At 36.1% G+C, this 22,703-nt stretch overlaps 1 protein-coding gene across 3 annotated transcripts in view; it reads right to left on the minus strand.

Annotated features, from left to right (window-relative positions):
- Positions 1–22,703, minus strand: part of Usp34 (ubiquitin specific peptidase 34) — a 193,680-nt gene that overhangs the window by 8,679 nt on the left and 162,298 nt on the right. For 2 of the 3 annotated variants that reach the window (XM_057771236.1, XM_057771235.1), the window contains 13 exons: positions 20,707–20,755; positions 20,514–20,618; positions 20,391–20,435; positions 19,337–19,441; positions 17,917–18,064; positions 13,185–13,819; positions 10,293–10,450; positions 7,927–8,005; positions 6,351–6,477; positions 5,244–5,351; positions 4,210–4,314; positions 3,969–4,093; positions 2,861–2,984 (listed from right to left, as the gene is read on the minus strand). In XM_057771236.1, the coding sequence (XP_057627219.1) occupies positions 2,861–2,984; positions 3,969–4,093; positions 4,210–4,314; positions 5,244–5,351; positions 6,351–6,477; positions 7,927–8,005; positions 10,293–10,450; positions 13,185–13,819; positions 17,917–18,064; positions 19,337–19,441; positions 20,391–20,435; positions 20,514–20,618; positions 20,707–20,755 (1,913 nt within the window). The remainder of the gene's footprint in view (positions 1–2,860; positions 2,985–3,968; positions 4,094–4,209; positions 4,315–5,243; positions 5,352–6,350; positions 6,478–7,926; positions 8,006–10,292; positions 10,451–13,184; positions 13,820–17,916; positions 18,065–19,336; positions 19,442–20,390; positions 20,436–20,513; positions 20,619–20,706; positions 20,756–22,703) is intronic. The other variant, XM_057771237.1, reaches the window with a different exon arrangement.

Consider the following 22,703-nt stretch of genomic DNA (forward strand, 5'->3'; position numbering starts at 1 on the left):
TAGCAGGCTGGCCTCGAACTCATAGAGATCTGCCTGCCTCTGCTTCCTGAGTGCTGGGATTAAAGGCGTGCGCCACCACTGCCCGGCTCTGAGTGGTTTTCTATAGTAGTGTTATTCCCACCCATCATTATCTTAGAGAAGTTATGGCAACAGCTAGTGGATAAAGGCCCATGAATAATGTTCTACTATGAAATAAGATGCCGTAGGCTATAAATACCAGTATCTAACCAAATTCTTCTTCTTCTTCTTCTTTTTTTTTTTTTTTTGGTTTTTTGAGACAGGGTTTCTTTGTGGTTTTGGAGCCTGTCCTGGAACTAGCTCTTGTAGACCAGGCTGGTCTCGAACTCACAGAGATCCGCCTGCCTCTGCCCCCCAAGTGCTGGGATTAAAGGCGTGTGCCACCACTGCCCGGCTAATATATATATTTTGGTTTTTTTCGAGACAGGGTTTCTCTGTGGTTTTGGAACCTGTCCTGGAACTAGCTCTTGTAGACCAGGCTGGCTTCAAACTCACATACATCTGCCCGCCTCTGCCTCCTGAGTGTTGGGATTAAAGGTGTGTGCCACCACTGCCCGGCTTGGATATTATCTTTAAAAGCTACTAAATATGTGCTTTTGTTTGGTCTTTTTTGCCATTGTTTGAATCATTCTAGTTTACTTTTGTAAAAGGAAAGAAAATATATTTACAAAATGAAAGTAAAAAGACAAAGAGATGAATGAAGTTGTGGTAGTGTACAGGGATCCAAGTGTTTTCTTCAAAACTGGAAATCACTTGCAATCCAACATAGATTTTGAGAAAGATCTCACATATGGTAATAATATGTTAATACTCTGATCTTCAGACTATCTAACTTCAAAGTCTCAGTTTAAACTTTTCCTGAAAGAGTCATACGTATCAATATTACCAACTCTCCTCACCACTGCTGTCACTGATGTGGGTTTTGTCTTCTAGAGCCCTTTCCTAGGAAATAGTTGTCTTGGCTATAAGAGTAATTAATGTCAGACACTGGGGCATAATTTTCCCAGACATCATTGCTTTTAAGTCTCTACATTAAGAGGATAATCAGTTTTCTGCATTAGTTAGGAATGGACCAATAAACTTTCAATTTCTTGCTTTGTGGTTTGGGTTTGTACCTAGCTTTGTTGGAACAGTCACCATTTGGCTATTTAAATTTAGTTTGGCTGGAATTACATAAAACAGTTCCTTTGGTCACAGTTTGCATTTCTAACCCTTCCAGCAAGGCTAGTAACCACCATGCTCTGAATGACGGCACAGTTGGGAATATGTGCATCCCCCGAAAACATTCATCAGACTTACACAAAAACGACAGTAAGGCAGAATAGTGCTCCATGCTATGGTGGCGCTGATTTGGTGTATGATGTTAGGTGTGTTCTTTCTCTCTCCCTGTTACTTATGCTTGTTTTTGTAGACAGCTTAACTCTGTAGCCCACGTAGACCTTAAAAGTCTGGCCATCTTCCTGCCACAGCCTCCTGACTGCTGAGATTACAGGTGTGGGGAATCAGGCATGAGCTACCACATCCAGCTACCCTTCTCCATTCTTAATTTCCATGAAAGTATATATTTGTGTTGACGAAAGAGAAACTCAAAAATGGTAGAACATTCATTACTTGGTCAAAATTGTCCAAGTATCAAGAACAGCTCTTCACATAGTTTGTTATAAATTATATAAACATGATTACCTGAAAGTTCTCCAAAAGTCAGCATCTTTGGATACACCTCTTGTCTGAGCACAAAGTCTACACTATCAGAACTCCTGAGTATTCTTTTACACCTGACAGTTGTTATTGCTAGACTAAGATGTTTACCAAGTGTCAGAGCCCAGATGCACAATTCTGAAACAGAGAATCTGCAGATATCCTTACCACATCTTGGCATCACCCATAGACACATAGGTATGATCAGCTAATGAAGGAACAGAACAGCCTTTCAAATCTGAAGATGCTCTGATCACTTACCAATAAGATGGTTTTTTTGAAGAGGAGTTATCCCTGACAGCTGTAACCACTTCCTTCTTCCTGGGTAATGAAAACTATGGTTGGATCATATCTTTTGCCCTACCTGGAATGGACCAATATCTTTTCCATAGAAAAGGGAGTTGTTGCTGAGATGTAACACAAAAAGAACTTTGGGGTATGGTAATAGCCTATTTCTTGATCTAAGTGGTAGTTTCATAAGTATTACTCCCCACATTCTGAAATGAAGCTATAGAGACCACAGAGGATCCTGGCCTATCCTTCAGGACTTCTAGGACCTGGCCTTGGAGAGAGGTATTAGACATCCATCAAGTTGTTCTCCCTATATAACTCACTGAAGGATTTGTTTTCTGTTGCTCATGATGCTCCTTTCAAATGTGTCTTCTCATTTTATGACACTTACCGCCTAGTCACTCGTATATGCACCTCTGCTTCACGCTGCCAAGCCCACTCAGCTTTTCTGGCACCACCAGGTCCAAAGCACAGCTGGCACTAAAGATTTCAACTCACCCTCAAGGGCCAGGGAAGTGTGTCTCTAAACTTTTCTCCCTAAGCAACACAGTTTTGTTTGAATTCTGCTGTGAAGATGGTGGACCTGGGCTTCTGGGTACAGAGTGATGGTCAGCCCTGCTCCTGCTCCATAATAGGCCAGCTGAAACTCTGGGCAGAACTATCCAATGGAAACCAGTAAGTTGGTGTTTTCTTAATAAAAATTAAAATATTCCCAAGGACACTAATTAATATTTTTAAACATTCACTTTAAAAAAGAAAAATATAAAGGGACTGTCATATATTTTTCCCCTTCCTGAATGGCTAGGGGCTTAAAATAATTCAGTGGAATTTACTGCTCATCTTTTATACTTACTCAGCTTAACTAATGTTTCAGTAAATTTTTCACAGTTGATTGCAACTCGGCATAATAGATGGATGAACTGATGATAAGAAAAGAAGTAGTCTAGCAGCATACGATCATAAACGTCATCTTTGCCCTGAAGGTTAAAGATGATAAAATGGTTGCACTTAAATTGTATAATAAAGAGCATATTTTGTGCAAATGTAATAAGATTAAGTAAAAATCTAATTAAATCTTTAACTTCTATAAGAATCTAGTTTTAAATTCCAAATTTCTAGTGTTATTAAGATCATAGTTGTCTTAGGTTTATTGTCAGTGTGCAAATGCTATCAATTATAATTACCCATCATTTCTATATACTTTAAAATAGAGTAAAAGTACTGAGATTTTAGCATGTGACACTTTAGCTCTATAAACATATCAAGAAGAATGAGTTATATTTGATTTTTGAAAGATTTGAGAATATTTCTATAAGGGTAACTATAATGTTAATTATTTTTAATATTTTATCATGAAGAATTGTTCAAATATACTTCAGATCCAAAAAATAGTAGGCAAGAGAGAGTGTGGATAAAGGTGTGGGTGAAGAAAGCTGAAGGGGAAAAATGTTTTTTTTTTTTTTTTTAAAAAGTTAAAACTAAGATATCTTATGTTAATATAGCTTGTCTCTGTAATTTAGGATTGACACTATTTTAGAATAAGCATTAGAGAACAGGAACCAGATGATAAATCTATCAAACAGTTACATTAGGGTAGGTTAAGGAGAATATGATTAAAGGGACAGTAGAAGAAGTCTTGATTATATTGCCAAATTGAAAACATTCCAAGTACCTAATTTGATTTTGTATATTTAGATGCAGGACACAGCTATAATTTAGCCTAGTAACAAACTAAGGTTTACTATTAAGCTATTTTTTTAAAAAATAAGAAAAAAAATCCTAACTTGTGCTTACTGTTGATTTTGCAAATATCAACATTTCAGAGCACTTAAAGGAAAAAATCCAAATGAATCTAATAATAGGATTAATGAATCGTTCACATAAATCTAACAGACCGCCAGGGGGAAATCTCAGATTACCTTGTGCTATAGAAATACGGTTTTCCTGGCATCCCAACATACCTTACTGGTTTCCACCATTGTGGGCAAGAGGCACATATTGAGTTCAGGGCGCGGAGGCCGAATATTGCTTTTCCCTCCTATTAGCTTGATATTTTCTCGACAAGGGAAATAAGGTCCAAGAGACACTAAGACATTAAAAGTGTACAATAAGAATAAATGGAAAAAATAAATCTCCAAGCTTCAGTGTGCAGAATGATTACATGCCAACCATATTCAAGTATCATGTTAGATAAATACGTACTTGGGATATTACTGTGATGGTAAGTACAATGGTTGTGTTGCAGGAAGGGAACCAGAGTATGAAGAAAATCATGGGGACTCAAAAGAACAAGTTCCTTGAGGACATCTGAAAATGAAAACAATTTAACATTATCAAAACACTACTTTTGATCTCTCAAATCCTGATGAAGTTGTAGTGTCCTGAGTACTACAAACTGTTGAGGTTCTAACATAGGGAAAAACTGCCTAATGCACAACTCTGGATCAAGAGCTGTGATAACCACAGCAGAGGGTCAATGTACTTAAAACAAGAATTTAAAACGCTATCACTTATCTCCCAATTTGCCTTGCTTACTTGTAGACACAGTCTAGTCATATAGCAATACCCTTTATAAAGTCCATCACAACAGCTGATCATCAGCTTTCTGCTGTTGAAGTTTACGATATTGGCTAGACCGATTCTCACTTACTAACCACACAAAAGTAAATCTCATGCTGGAAAACTATTGTTTATGCTATTTTGAGAAACTACAGTTAACAGTCTACAATGCTCACTACTTCAAGTGGTTTCTAAGGTAGTGAAAAACTTCACTCTATGTTTAAATGAAGATTCTTTTAACAGGTATATATTATCATTCTGTAAGCAATCAGTCACAAAGGTGTTATACTCAAGAGTCTATAAACAGTTACTGAGAAATGTTTTTAAGGCCAAAACTCATTGTGAAGAAACTAGCACTATCTTTTACACTATGAATAACACTTTGTAAATATTAACATGATTCTACCTTGTTCATACAGGATCACAGTTTATTTAGAGTTGTATGAAACCTACAATAGAGACCCAGATAGTCTGCCCACAAACACATTTAACACTAGCATGTTCACAAACAACTTTTCTTAGGACCTGCTAGTCTGTCTGAATTATACAGATGAGTCACTGTCTTCAAAACACTATAAATGTAACCTCACAACTCACAGAAACAAAACAAAAGAAAAAGCCTAACAAACAAACACCAGAAATATTTGCCTATAACTTTTATTTTTGAAGCAACTTACCTATGCAAGCATTTCTTAGTTCTGGAGGGCTATAGGAATTAAGAAGGGTTAGAAGTTTATGGGCAAATTCAATTCTCTCCTGCCACTGGATTAATGCTTGCTTCACATCTGCAAATATAAAAGCATATATAAATGGACTTTTGAATGAGCACAGTTACCCACAATTTTTGTTCTATTTGTAACCTCTATTTGAAACACCTTGAGTTTCAAATTAATTACATAAAAACATGCTTGGTGAAAGCTAAGTGGTTAATTTCATGAGATCATGAGATTACAACATTAAACTGTTCTTTTTTGCCCCCAGGAAATAGGAGGGAAACTGGGTCTTGCTAAGTATAGCCCAGGCTCGCCTAGAACTTCAGTCCTCCTGGGTCACCCTCCTGAGGGTGAGGATTACAAGTATGTGCTAAACATGTTACATCTTAATATGGTGCACTTTCTAGAATCATAAAAGTTATTTTTTACACTTATTTCTATTAAGATTCAAAATGACCTGTTTTAAGTTAGGTGTTGGTGGCATATACCTTTACTCCCAAGACTCAGGAGACAGAGGCAAGCAGATCTCTGTGAGTTCGAGGCTAGCCTGCCTGGTCTACAAAGAGAGTTCCAGGATAGCCAGGGCTGTTACACAGAGAAACCCTGTCTCAAATAAAATACAATAAAATAAAATCAAAACCAACAAATAAAAATGACCCAATCGGAGCTATACAGGTTAAAAAAAAAATCAGCTTATTACTGTGTGGAAGCTTTCCACATCTCCTAAATTTTGAATCTTTTATTTATTTATTTATTTGTTTATTTATTTGGAGACTGGGTTTCTCAGTAGCTTTGGAGCCTGTCCAAAGTGTTGGGATTAAAGGCATGCGCCACCACCACCTGGCCAAATCATGACTCTTATAGGACACTTACCTATTGTTTACTAGCATAAATAAGTATATAAGCATATATAAGAATATCCCACCTTTACATTATGAGGGCATGATAAACACTGCCCAATATTAGCTAGCTCAGGAACCATCCATACAGAAACTAGTAAGACAAACAAAAACCAAAAAAATTGTTTTGGCAGCAAAATAATAAGAAAAATAAAAAGTAAACCAACCAAACCTTTTCTCTGAAGATATGGGCGTGTAGACTTCAAAACGGAAAGAAATATTGACAGAAGTTCCACTAAGTCTCCAGTCACATGGCAAGCTGTAGCTTCATGATACATCATGTGCAGTGTGTTGAAAGACTAAAAGTGATTTAGGAAATAAAATTCAGAATCCCTTAATTTCATTTCTACTTTAGACACAAAACGGAAATGCTTATCTTCTAAAGGTATTTCCAGACTTGGACTATGTGTGTACACAGCAAGTATTACTTGTTTTCTAAATCAAATTGCCCCATTTAGCTACTGTGTATGTGTAGGTGCAAGCACGTGTGCATGTTCATTGATTCTTATGTCAGGTGTGTGTGTGTGTTTGATCTATCTATCACCTATCTATCTATCTATCTATCTATCTATCTATCTATCTATCTATCTATCTATCTATCTATCTAACACCTACCTATTTATCTATTTATTTAGGCTTTTTGGGACGTGATTTCTCTGTGTAACAGCTCTGGCTGTTCTGGAATTCACTTTGTGGACCAGGCTAGCCTCAAACTCACAGAGATCCTCCTGCCTCTGCTCTGTCTCCCTAGTGCTGGGATTAAAGGCGTACACCGGGCTCCAAGTCAGTTTATTACAGTTCAAAATTCTGAGCCTAGGTTTTGTGGCTGAATATGAAGGCTGTATCAAATATATTTCACCCGTAAACTGACAGGACAGGAACTGCACATCTCTCTTGCTATAATCCTTTGCCTGGTGCAATACTTAGCATGGAGTAGATATGTCAGTCCTCAAACAGAGTTAAAACTTTCTTACCTTTGAGCTCAGGAAGTCATTTATTTGAATATTTTCCCACTCATTTCTTGCCTAGTCCAAATGCTTCAAAGTATAGTTTCTTATTCTGTTCCTACTCTATAATATTATCAATTAAAACATCAACACTACATCATAATTTGTGCAATACTTTTTTTTTAATTATTTATTTGTTTATTTATTTATTTATTATACAATATTCTGTCTGTCTGTGTGTATGCCTGCAGGCCAGAAGAGGGCACCAGACCTCATTACAGATGGTTGTGAGCCATCATGTGGTTGCTGGAAATTGAACTCAGGACCTTTGGAAGAGCAGGCAATGCTCTTAATTCTGAGCCATCTCTTCAGCCCCTCTGCAGTACTTTCTACGTGTATAATGTTATCTACAGCATAGACCAAAAAGTATGATGGACTCTGGTGGCTTTAAACCATCTCCCACTTGGGAACTAAGAACCATGAAAAATGTCATGCAAATTTCAGTCCTGTGCAAATCTCTTGGCCTTCTGTATTGGTTCTGCCAAATAAGAACGCTTTTGGGAAATAATGTGTAACTTTGATTACAAATCACATGATTTTCATTTTTATGTACTAAGTGAAATAAATAAAACTAGTCTATTTCAAATAAACCTAAATACAAAATGAGGCGTAATCTATGTAAATAAAGTCCTGCCACCTGGGAAACGGTTCAGCAGGCATTCTTATATATGCAGTAAGAAGTCTTGGAAAGAGTATTCAAATGAGATACAGTCACAATAAAAGGCAATGTTATATACTTACCTCAGTCATCAGGATTAACCCTCGATTAAATACCACAAGAAGTCTGTCTTCATCAGACTCTAATAGTATTCTGAAGGCACTAGAGAAATAGAAACAGTCCAATTAGAAAAGAACAATTTGGTGATGAAAAACAGGAGTAAAATTGGCTTAAGTTTCTGGTTTTCCTATCATATATAAGAAACTGGCTACATCTGTTGCTGGCTTTTTAATTTTTTTTTTTTTTTTTTTTTTTTTTTTTTTTTTTTTTTGGTTTTTTGAGACAGGGTTTCTCTGTGGTTTTGGAGCCTGTCCCGGAACTAGCTCTTGTAGACCAGGCTGGTCTCGAACTCACAGAGATCCGCCTGCCTCTGCCTCCCGAGTGCTGGGATTAAAGGCGTGCGCCACCACCACCCGGCTTGTTTTTTAATTTTGTTATATAGCTCAGACTAGCTTCCAGTTAGAGCAATCCTCCTGCCTTGACTTCACTAAGTGGAATTTCAAGCATGTACACTCTTTCTGAGTAGTGCAGAATGGAATGAGCAGCCTGTATCTGAAATCTAGAACACTCTGAAATCTCAAGATTATTAACCCACCAGTTGTTACTCAGTTGTGGGACATCTTAGATTTTTGGATTATGGATGCTCAGCTGGTAACATTGATGCAAATTATCCAAAGTTAAAAAAAAATCCTCTGCAATCAGAAACATTTCTACTTCTAATTACTCTGGACATACTAAGGGAAGGGACATTCAACTTGAAAAGGGAAATAAAATATCTTGCATTGTAATTTAAAGAAAAACATGTCTACCAATGTCTAATCAATTCTTCATCCACAATAGTAAGAGGACGGTATGATGAGAGTACTTTTAAATTTCAGTATAACGATGTTCTTTTGTTTTGTTTTTAAATGAGTTTGGGCTGGTGCTATGGCTCAGAGGTTAAAGAATACTGACTGCTCTTTGAGAGCACCCACATGGCAACTTACAACTTTCTCCAACTCCAGTTTCAGGGAACCTGAAACCCAATAGCAAAACACTAATGCACATAAAAACAAAGTGAAACAATGAGTTTATCTTTCCATCTCTTAAGTTCTGTATAATAGTAAACTATTCTACATTCCAAAAGCATTCATCAGCTTGGGGAAGAAAGGGTACTATGAAGGGGACAAACTTGAAAATCCTAAGGATAGGTTTATCTGAGTTAATGCTGTGCTCAGAACTGGCAAAGTGCTATTAAAGACACAACTAAAAACGCTTTACTTCCATTGCAAGCTTCCTTTCTTTACTCAACAAGCAGCAAAACTCTAAAACTTAAAAAAATAAACCTTTAGGAAACAATGTATTCAAACTGAGTGCCAAACATTTCCTTTTAACAGGTTTGGGGGAAAAATTGTAGACTACTGAAGATTTCATTTTGTAGACTTCTAAAGATTCAAATACAAAAGCTTTCTGAAGGAAATAACCTAAAAGAATTTTCTCTTGGGTTCATTAGTTTAATTTTATAGTGCAGACTTCATGAAAACACAGACAAAATTATGCGCCTACTGAAGGACCTCAACCAGTCCCCCATATTTCTCCATTCCTTCTCAGCACTGTAATACATTGAGCAGAATTTTATTTATATATAGAGGTAAAGGAAATAAAATGTAATTTGCAGTTCTTTTCTAAATCATTCAGTTCTACAGCTCAGAACAATTTATTACATAGATGGTTCTATTATTTTTGCTAATTCCTAAAGATAAGAAAGCCAAATGGATTCAAGAAAAATGGAAGAGATATTAACAGTCAGACTCATCTTGAGATGTAAAAGCTGTTTCCAGGGGTCTCTAGACTGGAACCACCCAAGTAGTCTGATGTATGATCATAAACATGACCTTCAACATTAAGGTCCCCTTAAACTGTCAGATCTGATTCTAATAAAAGATGGGAAAATATACTATGAACCAAAGGAAAAAAAATTGTTCCTAAGTACAGAAATGTTTCACCAATAACCTCGAAGAATTTCTAAATTGGGAGGAATAGGGTTTCTATGGTCTATGTAGTTCAGCTGGTAGAGGGTTTGCTAACATTCATGAGGGGCCCTGGGTTTGATCTCAAAACTACATTAACATGGAATACTGGGATATATATCGGTAATCCCAGAATTTGGGAGGTAGAGGTCTGAGGATCAGAAGTTCATGGTCATCCTTAGCTACAAGGTGCAAGCAAGTAAAAGGTCAATTTAGGCTACATCAGATTCTGTATTTAAAAAATAATTATTATTATTTTAAAAGAACAAGCTTTTAATTATAAATACTAAAAATTATTTCTCTTTTCATGTCAAAAGGTACCATGTTCTTATTTGGGAAACCAAGAACCAGCCAAAAAAATTATAAATTATCTTTTTTACCTTATTAAAGTAGTCCAACAAGAGCGACCATCTAAGCAACGTAAATAACAGCTTATAGTTGTTTTCTTAAACTGCTTAATATCTTCTATTTCCTCTTCTCGCATGTCTGGCCTCTGAGCTATAAACAGCTGCATTAAGTTAAACAGTTCTTCCACAGCCTAAAAGAGACAGACATGCAAAATGATCTCTCAGTCTTTCAATATTCAGAATACCTGTTCCTCATTTCTGAATCAATATTCATTAGCCAGCTACTAAAATCATAGATTGATCACACAACTAAAGGAACTAGTAAAGTCAGTAATGAAATCTACTTAAAATTTGAATACATAATATACTACAATGTGAAAGTCTAACCTTTGCTATTATAAGGCTCAGATAGATCCGTGAGCTATGCAATCATATTACTAAAATAAAAGCCTCATGTTTTAGCCATGTTCATTCCTTAGTGCTAGGCAGTATTTATGACTATCATGGAGTTAATGTAGCTGCACATGTTAAAGTTAACATTCACAAAGATATGTCTTAATGCTGTTTAAAACACTAGCATTTTAAATTCAAAGGTCACGTAGCAAAAGTCTATACTTATCCTCTCTCTGTTCCATTCCTTTAATATGTAAGAAACCATTAATTTGTTAGAAAGATTTTTTTTTAACCATGTTATTTATCTTGGGGGAGGGGAACAAATATGAATGGAAGTCAGAGGACACCTTTCAGAAGTTAATCCTTTCCTTGCACAAAGTGGATCCCAGGGATCACCCTGAAGTCATTCATCAGGCTTGGTGGCAAATGGCTTTACCCTCAAAGCCATCTATCTCACTTGCTTTGTTTTAAAGATTTCAAACACCTAAATCAAGGTTGAATTAATATTGTTTCGGAGACATGCCTTTGTATCAACATTTAAAACAATCATTCTAGTCTGATGGTTAGTAACGTAACCATTTGGAAATAAAGTGAAATTATTAGCTATGATTTTATAAATTTATATGTGAAGTAACAGTTGAGCTTCTAACATATTTATTAATGAACTAAACTGTGTAGCTTGATACTTTTCTTGACAAAATTTTACAACACAATATTTATAAATTTTTTTAAAGAATTTTTAAAATTCATTTTACATACCAATCATAGTTCCTTCTCCCACCCTCCTCTTACTCCCCCCCACCCCACCCCACATCCACTTCTCCTAAAGGGTAAGGGCTCCTATGGGGACTCAACAAAGCCAGGCACATTAAGCTGAGGCAGGACCAAACCCCTGAAAACCCCTGCCCCCTGCATCAAGGCTGAGCAAGGCATCTTGGTTCAATGCAATCCCCATCAAAATCCCAACACAATTCTTCACAGACCTTGAAAGAAGATTACTCAACTTCATATGGAAAAACAATTATCATAAAAATTTCTAAGAGCCAAGTTCTTTAAAAAACAAAAAGATGATTATATCTGACTGATATCTGGAACAGAAACCAACTCAAGGAGATGGGCATTTTAACTCAGCCAGTTCTTACCACTGGCTTATGAAACTCTGGGTATCACAGTAACTAAGTTAAAGGTTATTTATGGGACCATGATGGAAAACAAAGTGACTGAAAATAAATACTACATGATCTCTTCAGTCTCTGACAGACACGCTCATGCATTTCCTTCATTTTCCAGCCTTAGCTTGGAACTTTCTGGTACTGAACGAACATATTTCTTTCTTACATTAAAAGCAATCTAATTCTAAATTGGAAATTATGCTACTTTTTCTGGGTAAGAGATTCTAAACTCACTACACCATCGACAAAGAACAGTTTAACCTAATAAAGGAACAACAGGACGAAACAAAAGTGAAACATAACCAGGAATATTACATACAGGGAAAACATAATATGAAACTTACAAATAGAAAAGGAGATAAGGTTGGAATTGTATATACATGTGAACTAATGAATCATCCATCTGAGATACGGAGAAACACCTCTATAGCAAACTACTACTAAAAAAATCTGTGCAGCTCACACCTTAGCAAAGTATGCAGATCTTGATAATGAATAGCTAATTAATTTTTTTTATTATTTTTAATTATGTATATGCATTTTTTGCATGCATGTGCATGTAGGTTCCCATGAAGGCCAGAGGTGTCATATTCCCCTGGAGCTGAAGTTGCAGGCAGTTTCAAGCGGCCTGGTGTTGGGATCTGGAAAGCCACTCTTGACTGTGGAGCTGTGTCTCTAGTCCCTGAATGCTTAAATGTAAAGTAATATTCCCTAAAGCTATACTGACCTTTGCAGTAGGCACACATTAAAGATGCATATACAAGCATAAATTTGAGCTGGCAATTATTGCTTAGCATGGCCAAGGCCCTGGGCCTGTTCCCCAGAATTGCCAAACGAAAGTTAAAAACAAAACAATATAATATCACAAATTTAAAAGGATACGTGCCATTGTAAACAAAAATTTAGCATCAGCATAAGAAATTATAATCACTTGTTTTATTAATTACATTGCATTATATGAGAGCATTTAAGAAAACAATGTTAAGGTTTTAAGGATGTTAGTATGGGGTTGGATAGATGGCTCAGAGTGGGTGATTCCCAGCACCCACATGGCAGTTTGCAACCTCCTACAACTACAGTACCAAGGGATTCTGGCACCAGGCTTGAATGTGGTACACAAACAAAACACCCATACACATAAGATGAAATTTTAAAGAAAGGTTGGAAGGTAGTAGTGTAGCTCAGGTTCTAAGCACATGCCTAGCATGAACAGAAGCCTGGGTTCAATTTCCAGCACTGAAAGACAATATAGGTGAATGATTGATTTGACTATTCTGCATTATATCATTTCTTAAATAGGGAAAAATATACTGCTAACCAAGCTCAGGAAACAGATAATAAAAGTACTAACTATACTCACTCCAGGGTACTGGCTGGCATGTGGTGTGAGATTCTTAAAGGCCCATTGGATGTTCTGGTGAGAAGCCAGTTGTCGAGTAAATGCAGGCGATTGCTCACAGCAGAGCCTCAGAATGCCGTAGTAGGCAGGCAGCATCCCACGGTTAAAAAGCACCACATCCTGATCATCATGGTCAGCAAGGATGTAATTGAAGGCAATGTTCTTGGTTACCACTGGGTTTTGAACAATAAGGCGGATATTCTCTGGACAGTCAGCACACACATTGTACCAAAATGAAAGCAAAGCCTGTTTATTGTGATTTGTAGCTATTGCTGGCTCAGAAAGCTTAGGCTGGAAAAGGTTCCACAAATCCATGAAATATGTGGAAAACATCAGCTTCTCAGTTTTGGAAATTAAACAGTAAGTCATAAAGCTAAAATAGGGCACTAGCTTTGTAGTGCCATGAACAGCAGCATCAACATAAAGTTTGGCTCTTGAGAGCAAACCAAGTAGCACGTTGTAGACCTGATGTAGGACTACTGTTGTGTCTGGACTGAGTGGAAGGTCACGGGTTGGGATGTGCAAAGACCTTGTTGACCGGAACATCTGGCGGAATGAATTGCTTGGTATAAGGGACACCAGAAGATAAGCTGCAGCTATAAAATGTAAAACAAAACTGTCAGATCCTTGTAAGATTTAAGTAGACTTGAAGAGCAGTTATTAAAACACAAAACCACTCTTCCCTTTATCAATAAAAATGAATAAAAACTAAGGGACATGACATCTTTTAAATATCCTTCTGATTTACCTTTGGTCCAGAAGAAAGATTCCCACGGGGTATGGAGGTAGAACTTTCCCCCCATTCTGCCATTGCTGTATTTTAAGTGGCAACAATAATCACCATTACGAAAACTGTTTTTCTTTTTTTTTTTTGGGAGACGGACTCTCATGGTACTCAAGCTAACCCTGAATTCTTGATTCTTTTCCTTCACCTACTAAGCACTAGCTATCAGAACTAGTTTTCAACCTATTTTGTTCAGTTCTTCCACAATATAAAATTCTCATATCTTTTTCTTCTCCCCTTTCCCGAGACAGGGTTTCTCTGTGTAGCCCTGGCTGTCCTGAACTCACTGTAGACCAGGCTGGCCTCGAACTCACAAAGATTTACCTGCCTCTGCCTCCCAAGTGCTGGGATTAAAGGCGTCTGTCACCACCGCTGAATTCTCCTATGTTATGATTTATTTTTTCTGAAAAATGACTTAATAATGACTTACTAAGGAGAAAAAAAAGCCAACATTTAGAATGAAAGGTCTTCATACATGGAATCATTTAATGTTTTAGATATTAAGTGTTACTTTAAAAACACCCTAGTAAGTTACTTTGTAATAATTTAAAGATAACGCCATATGACATACTTAATAAATATATTAGTCTGTGTATGTCACTAACTCTTGAGATTCCCTTCCTACTTTCCGGGGAGACAGAGGGTTGAGTTGAGTTGTGTAGTGCAGGCTGCTCCACATCTTCTGGAGCTGCTGCAGTATGTCACGTCCTGGAATTTAAGGCACTGCTGGCTACAAAGTCCTTTGCAAGTCTTCTAGGGCAATTCATTTTTAAGATTCCTCCCTGCTTTGGGGAACTGCTTCTCAATGAAACTGTTTGCCCCTTCTTCCTTGCCAACAGTCTTCTAAAGCCTAACTAGAACTCAGAGACTCCCACGTTAAGCATGTCATTAGGCCTATTATTATCATTCTGCTGCTGGTGACTTATTAGATGAGCTGGTTAAGAATTGAGCTGGTTATCAGGTCTTGTTTCATACTATGAAATGCGGAAGAAATCTACTTCCACTGCTACATAGTAAATCTTCAGCTTTTGTGATATTTTGCTTGTTATGTTTTTTGAGATAGGGTTTCTCTGTGTAGCCATGGTCAATTCTGGTAATGAATATGTAGATCAGGCTGTCCTTGAATTCATAGATTGTCTCTGCTTCCCAAATGCTGATGCTGACAGTGTGCCCCACTATGTCAAGTCCTTAACTATTTTAGTACTCAGGGACTCAATTTTTCTTTTCTCAATAATCAGCTATCTGTTAAAGCTATTTTGTAGTTTTTATAAGGTCTTTATGTTATTTTAAAACAGCCATTCTTTTCAAATATTTGGACACTAATATTAAAAGCAATTTTTCAGTTTTCAATGATGTAACTTTTAAAATGGTACCTAACAATTTGTTTCTTAACTAAAGGCTTTTTGTTTGTTTAAGAGACAGATTTTGGCTAAGCTGCTCCACTGCCTCAATCCCTGAAGCTACAGGACTGTAAGCGCATCCTACCATGTCAAGATCCTCACTGAGCAGGTGTAAAAGTAATGCCATTGAACATGTGTATTTAGGACTTGCATACAAGTCCTAAAATGGCATTATAAAGGGGAAGACACATGCTTATCTTAAAGGATCTTTGTGGGAAATTTTTCTTTTTTTTTCTTTCGGAGACAAGGTTTCTCTGTGTAGCTCTGGCTGTCCTGGAACTCACTCTGTAGACCAGGCTGACCTCAAACTCAGAGATCCAGCTGCCTCTGCCTCCTGAGTGTTGGGATTAAATGTGTGGCACAAATGTATGGCCTTTTGTGATATTAACATCACAGTATCAGTACCATGTAGAAGAGTTCATTTCCACAGTACTATCATGAACATTAGTGTAACATTTGGGTAAATAAAGTATCAAAGGGGGAGAAGCAAAGTTATGGGCAGAGTACTAATGCCAATCCACTGGTAACCTCCAATGAAAGGCCTTTTTCTCAAATAAACCTCTGACTTCACACTGGAGGAACACACAATTCCCATATTAACTCTCACCAAATTTTTACTACCATTAACATTTATTATTATTATTATGCTAAATTATTATGATTAAAGACATAATGGTGCTTTTGTTTGCTTCCAGGATCCTGTCTAGACACACAACATTTTAACTAGCATATCCCCTTAAGCTCTTCTTGGTTCTGGTAAGTTTCTTAGACTTTTTGTTCCTGATAACTTTGATAGCTCTGATGAGTAATAGGAAGTTCACAGAGTGCCTCTCAAACCAAGGTTATGTTTAAGACGGATTATCTCAGGGTTAGGAGTTTGGGAAGAAGACCACAGACTGCAGCATGTCAGAAGTACACTCTTCAACTGGAATTTTTGATAGTAACCCTGACCATTTGCCTGGAAGCCACATTCCCTCACTACCAGGTTACTTCTAACACTCATTTCTACTACATCACTAAGCTACTACCAAGGAGAGTATATACAAATTATTCACCACTCTCTTTTATGGATTGTTTATCTTTATTTGTTGAGCTGTGTGTTGCTTGCCTTTCTGTTTGTGCACCAGTTGGATCCTGGTGCCTCTGAGGCAACAGGAGGGTATTAAATCACTCAGAACTGGAGTCACAGGAGGTTGTAAGCTGCCACATGAGTGCTGGGAATCAGAGTTTGTAAATGTTATTTTATACTTCGGATAGGAACACAGAAGAATACTGTAATTATTTGTTATTGAAATTGTTGTGGCCGGGCGTTGGTGGCGCACGCCTTTAATCCCAGCACTTGGGAGGCAGAGGCAGGTGGATCTCTGTGAGTTCGAGACCAGCCTGGTCTACAAGAGCTAGTTCCAGGACAGGCTCCAAAACCACAGAGAAACCCTGTCTCGAAAAACCAAAAAAAAAAAAAAAAAATTGTTGTGGTTTTAGCAACTGGGAGTTCTCTCAGGAGTTCTGTCTCTTTGGTGCAGTCACATTATTTAGCATATTATTTCCTCCCTTAAGGCACTGTACTCATCTTTAAGGCACCAGCTTGGTTTTATTATCATCCACGCTAAAATTGGTCTTTTCTCTACAGAGCTATGAATCTATTTTATTGGGGAACGGTATTTAGAAAACAACATCTGTATATCAGATCTGTGTATCACTGACGCTAGTCCTCTCAACTGGGAAATAGCTTTTCATTGAAAAATTTTCCAAAATTAATTACTTTGATTTCATTTCTTTGAACTAGCAAAAGTGAATACATTGTTTATTAACAATCAATTTCCTGCTGTATGATACCGACACACACCTTTAATCCCAACATTAGGGGAGGCAGAGACAGGTAGATCTCTGATTTCAAGGCCAACCAGGTCTATAGATGAGGTTCCAAGACAGCCAAAGTTACACAGAGAAACCTTGTCTCAAAAAACAAACAAACAAAACACAAGAAAAACAAAAAACAATTTCCTGCCTCGTAAAATGTCTTCTTTGTGTTATGTCCAACTATCTTCTAAGAATTGCTATTCATTCTCTAATGGCTTACACACAAGATGTATATTATTTAACTCTCATAATTAAATACATGATTTCTGTCCTAATTCCATTTTAATCTTATTTAGCCTATTCAAGAGTTACTTTGTTTTTTAGAGACAGGGTCTCATTGTGTATGTATGTAGGTTGTCCTGGAATCAAGAGTTGCTTTTAAGAAAGAATTTTCTTATATTTTACTTTCTTCAGCAACACTTAAATACAATAGATAAACACAGCATCATGATTTTCAAATATTAAGAAAACAAAATAAAATAAAACTGGCCTTCTATGGTACCTCTCAGAGCTTTACATAATAATGGGCATTATCACTGAGTTACCTTCAACCCCCAGAAAAACCTAAAAATAGAACCAAAACAACAGTAAAACAAACCTAAAGTTTGGAACAATAAATAATTGGCTAAATTTTAAACATTTGACTTACAAGTCCTGACTCTAGGATAATTGTGAGCCAAAAGAAATCGCTCGACCCAGTTTTCCATATTCTGAAGAACCCAGCTGTGTGCCAGCTTATTTCGGGGTGTCTGCACTGCCAACCAGTCCAGACACTGAGAAGGATTGTATTCAATAACCTATGAATAAAATAACAAAAACAGGACATAAGATAACAGAATGATTTTTTACTTTCTTTTGGTAAATGTCATTAAGTATTTAGTTGACTTTTTATTTCTAGATTTTATTTGTATAAGTGTCTTGACTATGTACATATATGTGCACCATGTGTGCCTGTTCCTGAGGAGACAGAAGAGGGTCTCAGATCCCCCTCAAACTAGTTATATGAGTGGTTGTGAGCCACCATGTAGGTGGAGGAAACTGAACCTAGGTCTTCTGCAAGAACAAGAAATGCTCTTAACTACTGGGCCATTTCTTCAGGCCAATTTTTTTTTCTTTTCCTTTAAGCTAGTTTTTACAGAAGTTTTAACTTGTTTTCCTACTAAGCTCAAAGTGCAGGAAAAGCTCAGGAAAATTTGTTGCTAGTTTAAAACAACCCAGGACAAATATGAGAATCCAATGAACTTGCTAAGTTTATTTTCTTAAACATATTTGGTTGGTGATAGAATACTGGCACAGCATGAACTAAATCCTGGATTTTTTTTTCATCTGTCTTTTTCTTAGTCTATGTCCAAACTATTACTATAAATTGAGAATGCAAAAGAGTTCACTGAATTGCTATGGGGATTCTTTTCATGGGGATGGGAAACGAAGCCATTTAGAGCAATGAATGGCAATCTCTGTAAGATAGGCTAAATTCTATGGCTGTTTTTTTCTGTTATTTTATTTGAACATTGCTAAGCTTACTATTTATTGCCTCATGAATGGCCTTTAGGTCACAACAGCACAGCTGAACACTATTAACAGAAATGTGCAATCTACTAAAGCTTAAACATTTGACCAAAAAAAGGGTTTACTGAGCACTGGCCTAAAGGTTTCCAGTCCTCACCAAGAAAACTGTTCTGATAGCAATGACTCTGGAAGAAAAGAAGTAGTATTTGATATTTCTTCTGCCTGTATCAATTACTAAAAATATTTTGTTTATGTTTTGAGAGCTTCTAGCTGCTTTACGGAATTTTCTTGAGGAAGATTATTCTTAATAACAACTTCATACTGTGTGTAAAGTCATTTGATCCAAATAATTAGAAATAGAAATGGAAGATGGTGGTAAAAAATCAAAGTCCCTGAAGGGAAGGCTGGGTGGAAAATATCTGTACCTTCCAATCAATTTTGTTATATTTTGTTTTGCGTTAAGGAAAATTACTCTTAAAAAAGAAAAAAATTAAAAAACAACAACAAAAGGAAAATCTCTGGGAAAATAAAAGATTGGAAGCATGTACTTCAAAACTTACCTCCCATATCCTCTGCAGAATGTAGGACGCAAAGGGAGGCATTCCTGGAGGTCCACCAGCAAATTCCATTAGCATGGTCAACAATTTAAAGAAAGGATTGGCTGCCTGTAAGACACAAATCTTTTAGTCTCATTTAAATCTGCTCTTCTGAGCTGGCAGAGCTTAGTCAGCATTCCTGAATATGAACTTAAAACTACCATAAATGTCCCGTCAGAAGATACAATCAAATTAAATAGAGGCAATTGAATAGGTATCTCTGGTGTCAAATGTACTTAGCAAAAAAGTAATTCAAGATTTTAATGTGTTTATAAATTTCTAACTAACCATTTATATAGTTATGGTATAGGTGATATTTTGAAATACATACACACATACTCTATGTAATGGCTAAATACATGTGTTAACTCACCTATTTATCTTATTTTGCAGTAAAAACACAAATCTATCCTCAAAAGCATTTTTCATGTGCACAGTATGTTATTTGTTATAGTTCAAGGTTGTAAAAGTAATTACTGGAATTCACTTCTCCTGTCTAATTTTCAATGTATTTTTATCAATGAAATATGTTTCTACCTGTAACAATTTCTGATCCCCAAAGAAAGCCCTTATATGGCTCTTAAACATGGACTAAAGTAGCTAATTTTTTGAAAAATGACTTGTTTCTGTTGGCAGGTAATGGGAGGTAGAATTTGAGATAGGGTCTCTCTATGTAGCTCTGGCTGTCATGGAAATCACTATAAAGAGTAGACTGGCCTTGAAGTCACAGAGATGCACCTTCCTCTGCCTCCTGAGTGCTGGGACTGTTAAATGCTTTTAATAAAATATTCATGATTCTGTACTTCGCCATCCATATATTCCTCCATAAATACAGAATTTTGGACAGTTTATGATATACGCTTTAAGCCAAACAACTTTGAACTTGGAATATAAGTACCACTCAGATATACTGAATTTACATGTATAAATTCTTATTTAGTTGGAAAACTATATTCACAATAAAAAGAAAACTAACTGTTAGTTCAGTTATTATGCTTATTAGCAAACTCTTACATACCTCAGGTGTCAACTTTGCTATTGAAGTGAAAAGCATAGATACAATCTGAAACAGAAAAAGCAGGATTTCAGAATATTCTTTTAAAAATTATCAAAAACGTTGAAGACTGCTTTTAGTACTTACATGTTCTGCGAGTCGATTATTGTATCGACACAGACTAAAAATTAGATTACAAGTTTGTCTTATATTGATGCCATCACGAATATGTTGAAATAAGAAGGGAAATCCCTGTTAAAAACAAAAATTATTCATTTTAGAACTGTCATATTATGATTTTTAGAATGATTAAACTATTTAATATTAGTCAAGGTATTACCTTTCCTCCTGTTAATGCAGCCATGTCAGTCTGTGATAATGTCAAATGCCTAAAAGAAAATATTAGTGGAAATAAATCTTTTCCATGTGTACTATTTTGTAGCTATTAACAGCATGACATGCATGAAACCTGTTAATTCTATTATAACCATATCAACCTGCCATCATAAATTTTGGGGGGAAGGGAAGTGTTTGATGGCTAGATTTGCTTGCTAAGCATCTCAGGTAATTTTCCAAGATTGGAATATGGAACACCAAGACTACTTTATTTCCATTTCATTAAATCCATAGAATTACTGTATTAAAATGCTAGGATGGGTCTAATTTTATTTTGACAGCTGTTTTTCTAACATGAGTCTTTAAAATAAAATGAAATTCTAAGAAATATTGTTTTTCCATGTAATTTAAAGTTAATACATTTAACTTATACAAAAATTCAGATGTTAAAAAAATAGGATAGTGGCAAGTATCCCATCACTCAAGTTCAAATTTACCCAAATCTTAGCCAATCCTGTTTCATTTTTACCAACAGCCATTCAATATGCATTATTCTGAGGCAAATTCCAGGTATTTTAGCATTTAATCCATAAATCTCAATACATATCTCAGGTAAATTTCAAAAAAAAAAGCATAACCAATAATACCATTATTCATGCCTGAAGTAAAACAACAAATCCTTACTATCTTACAATATCAGTGTACAAACTTCCTAAGGTGTCTAAAAATATTTGTTTCGATCTGGATCTGAATGAAAGTCTTTTGTTACAATTGGTTTTAATGTCTTTAAATTTTTAAATCTACTTGTTTCCCTTGGCACTTCACTGCAACTTATCCATTGAAGAAAGCAGCTTTGTCCTGTAGCGATTCCAATATTTATGTTTTGCTAATTGTATCCTGACGGTGTTGTTTTATCACATTCCTCTCCTCCTGTAAAATGATAGGCAGATCTAAAGACTTGATCAGATCTAGGCTTCACTTTGTTATCAAGGGTATTTTGTAGATGGTGATGTGGCTTTTCCTCAGGGAGACACATAATGAAGGGTTAGTCTTTATGACATTTTCCACCAGTGATGACCTTGGAAGCATTATTTCACTTAGGGTCACAAGAGAGTGATTTTCTAATTCCAACACTCCTTGCTCATTTATTAGTTGAGACAGCTCTGTATTGATGAACTTGCCCTCATCCACCATCAGTTGACATCAACTTTTATTTCTTGCAGGTAAGAGAAACATATCCTTTACACCATTTCCTTTCCAGTTTTCAAAGTAAAGATTTGATTTCTCAATATATTTCAAAAGTTGCCAACATGTTTTTCAAATTTTCTTTTACTGTATCATTCTGAGATTATCAATGTAAACATCTTGATGTGTTTTACATTCCATCACAGGTATTTTTACTTTTGATGTGTACCTTGTCCAACATAAAAGCAACAGAAACTCCTAAAATACACTGTTGAGTTCTTTAAACATGACCCCAGAGTAGTCTATTTAGTCTCTGTGCTTCTTAAAAAACATTCCAAGATTCTCACTCATTTCTTGCTCAGAACCTGAGCACAAAATACTTTCAGAATAATTCTAATTATATTAGCAACAACCATAATTAAGACAGCTTAAAATAATTTTGCAATTACTTCTTGTCTTTCGTGTACATCCTGTTAGAAACTGACAGTTAACACGTTCTTTAATTCCTCTCCAGTGGCTAGATCACCTTTACCTTTGATTTAAAATACCGCTTCTTATATACTTACTTATACAGAACATTTACAGGATTCAAAAACTAAAGCTACAAACCAAAAACGTATGGTTTTGTCATCCTTCCATTTCTGTGCCCCTCCATCTTGTTTTCTCTCAAAACCATATTATTGATCGATGATTTGATTTATAGATAATTCTTGATATTTGAGTAGTCACATTCTATGAAGGTACAATGAATTACCAAAAACCAAATCATCGTTGCTATGGTATGAAAACAAAGAACTAGGCCCCTGTGAACATGTT

Source organism: Chionomys nivalis, chromosome 6 (genome assembly GCF_950005125.1).
Source record: "Chionomys nivalis chromosome 6, mChiNiv1.1, whole genome shotgun sequence".
Lineage (NCBI taxonomy): Eukaryota > Metazoa > Chordata > Mammalia > Rodentia > Cricetidae > Chionomys > Chionomys nivalis.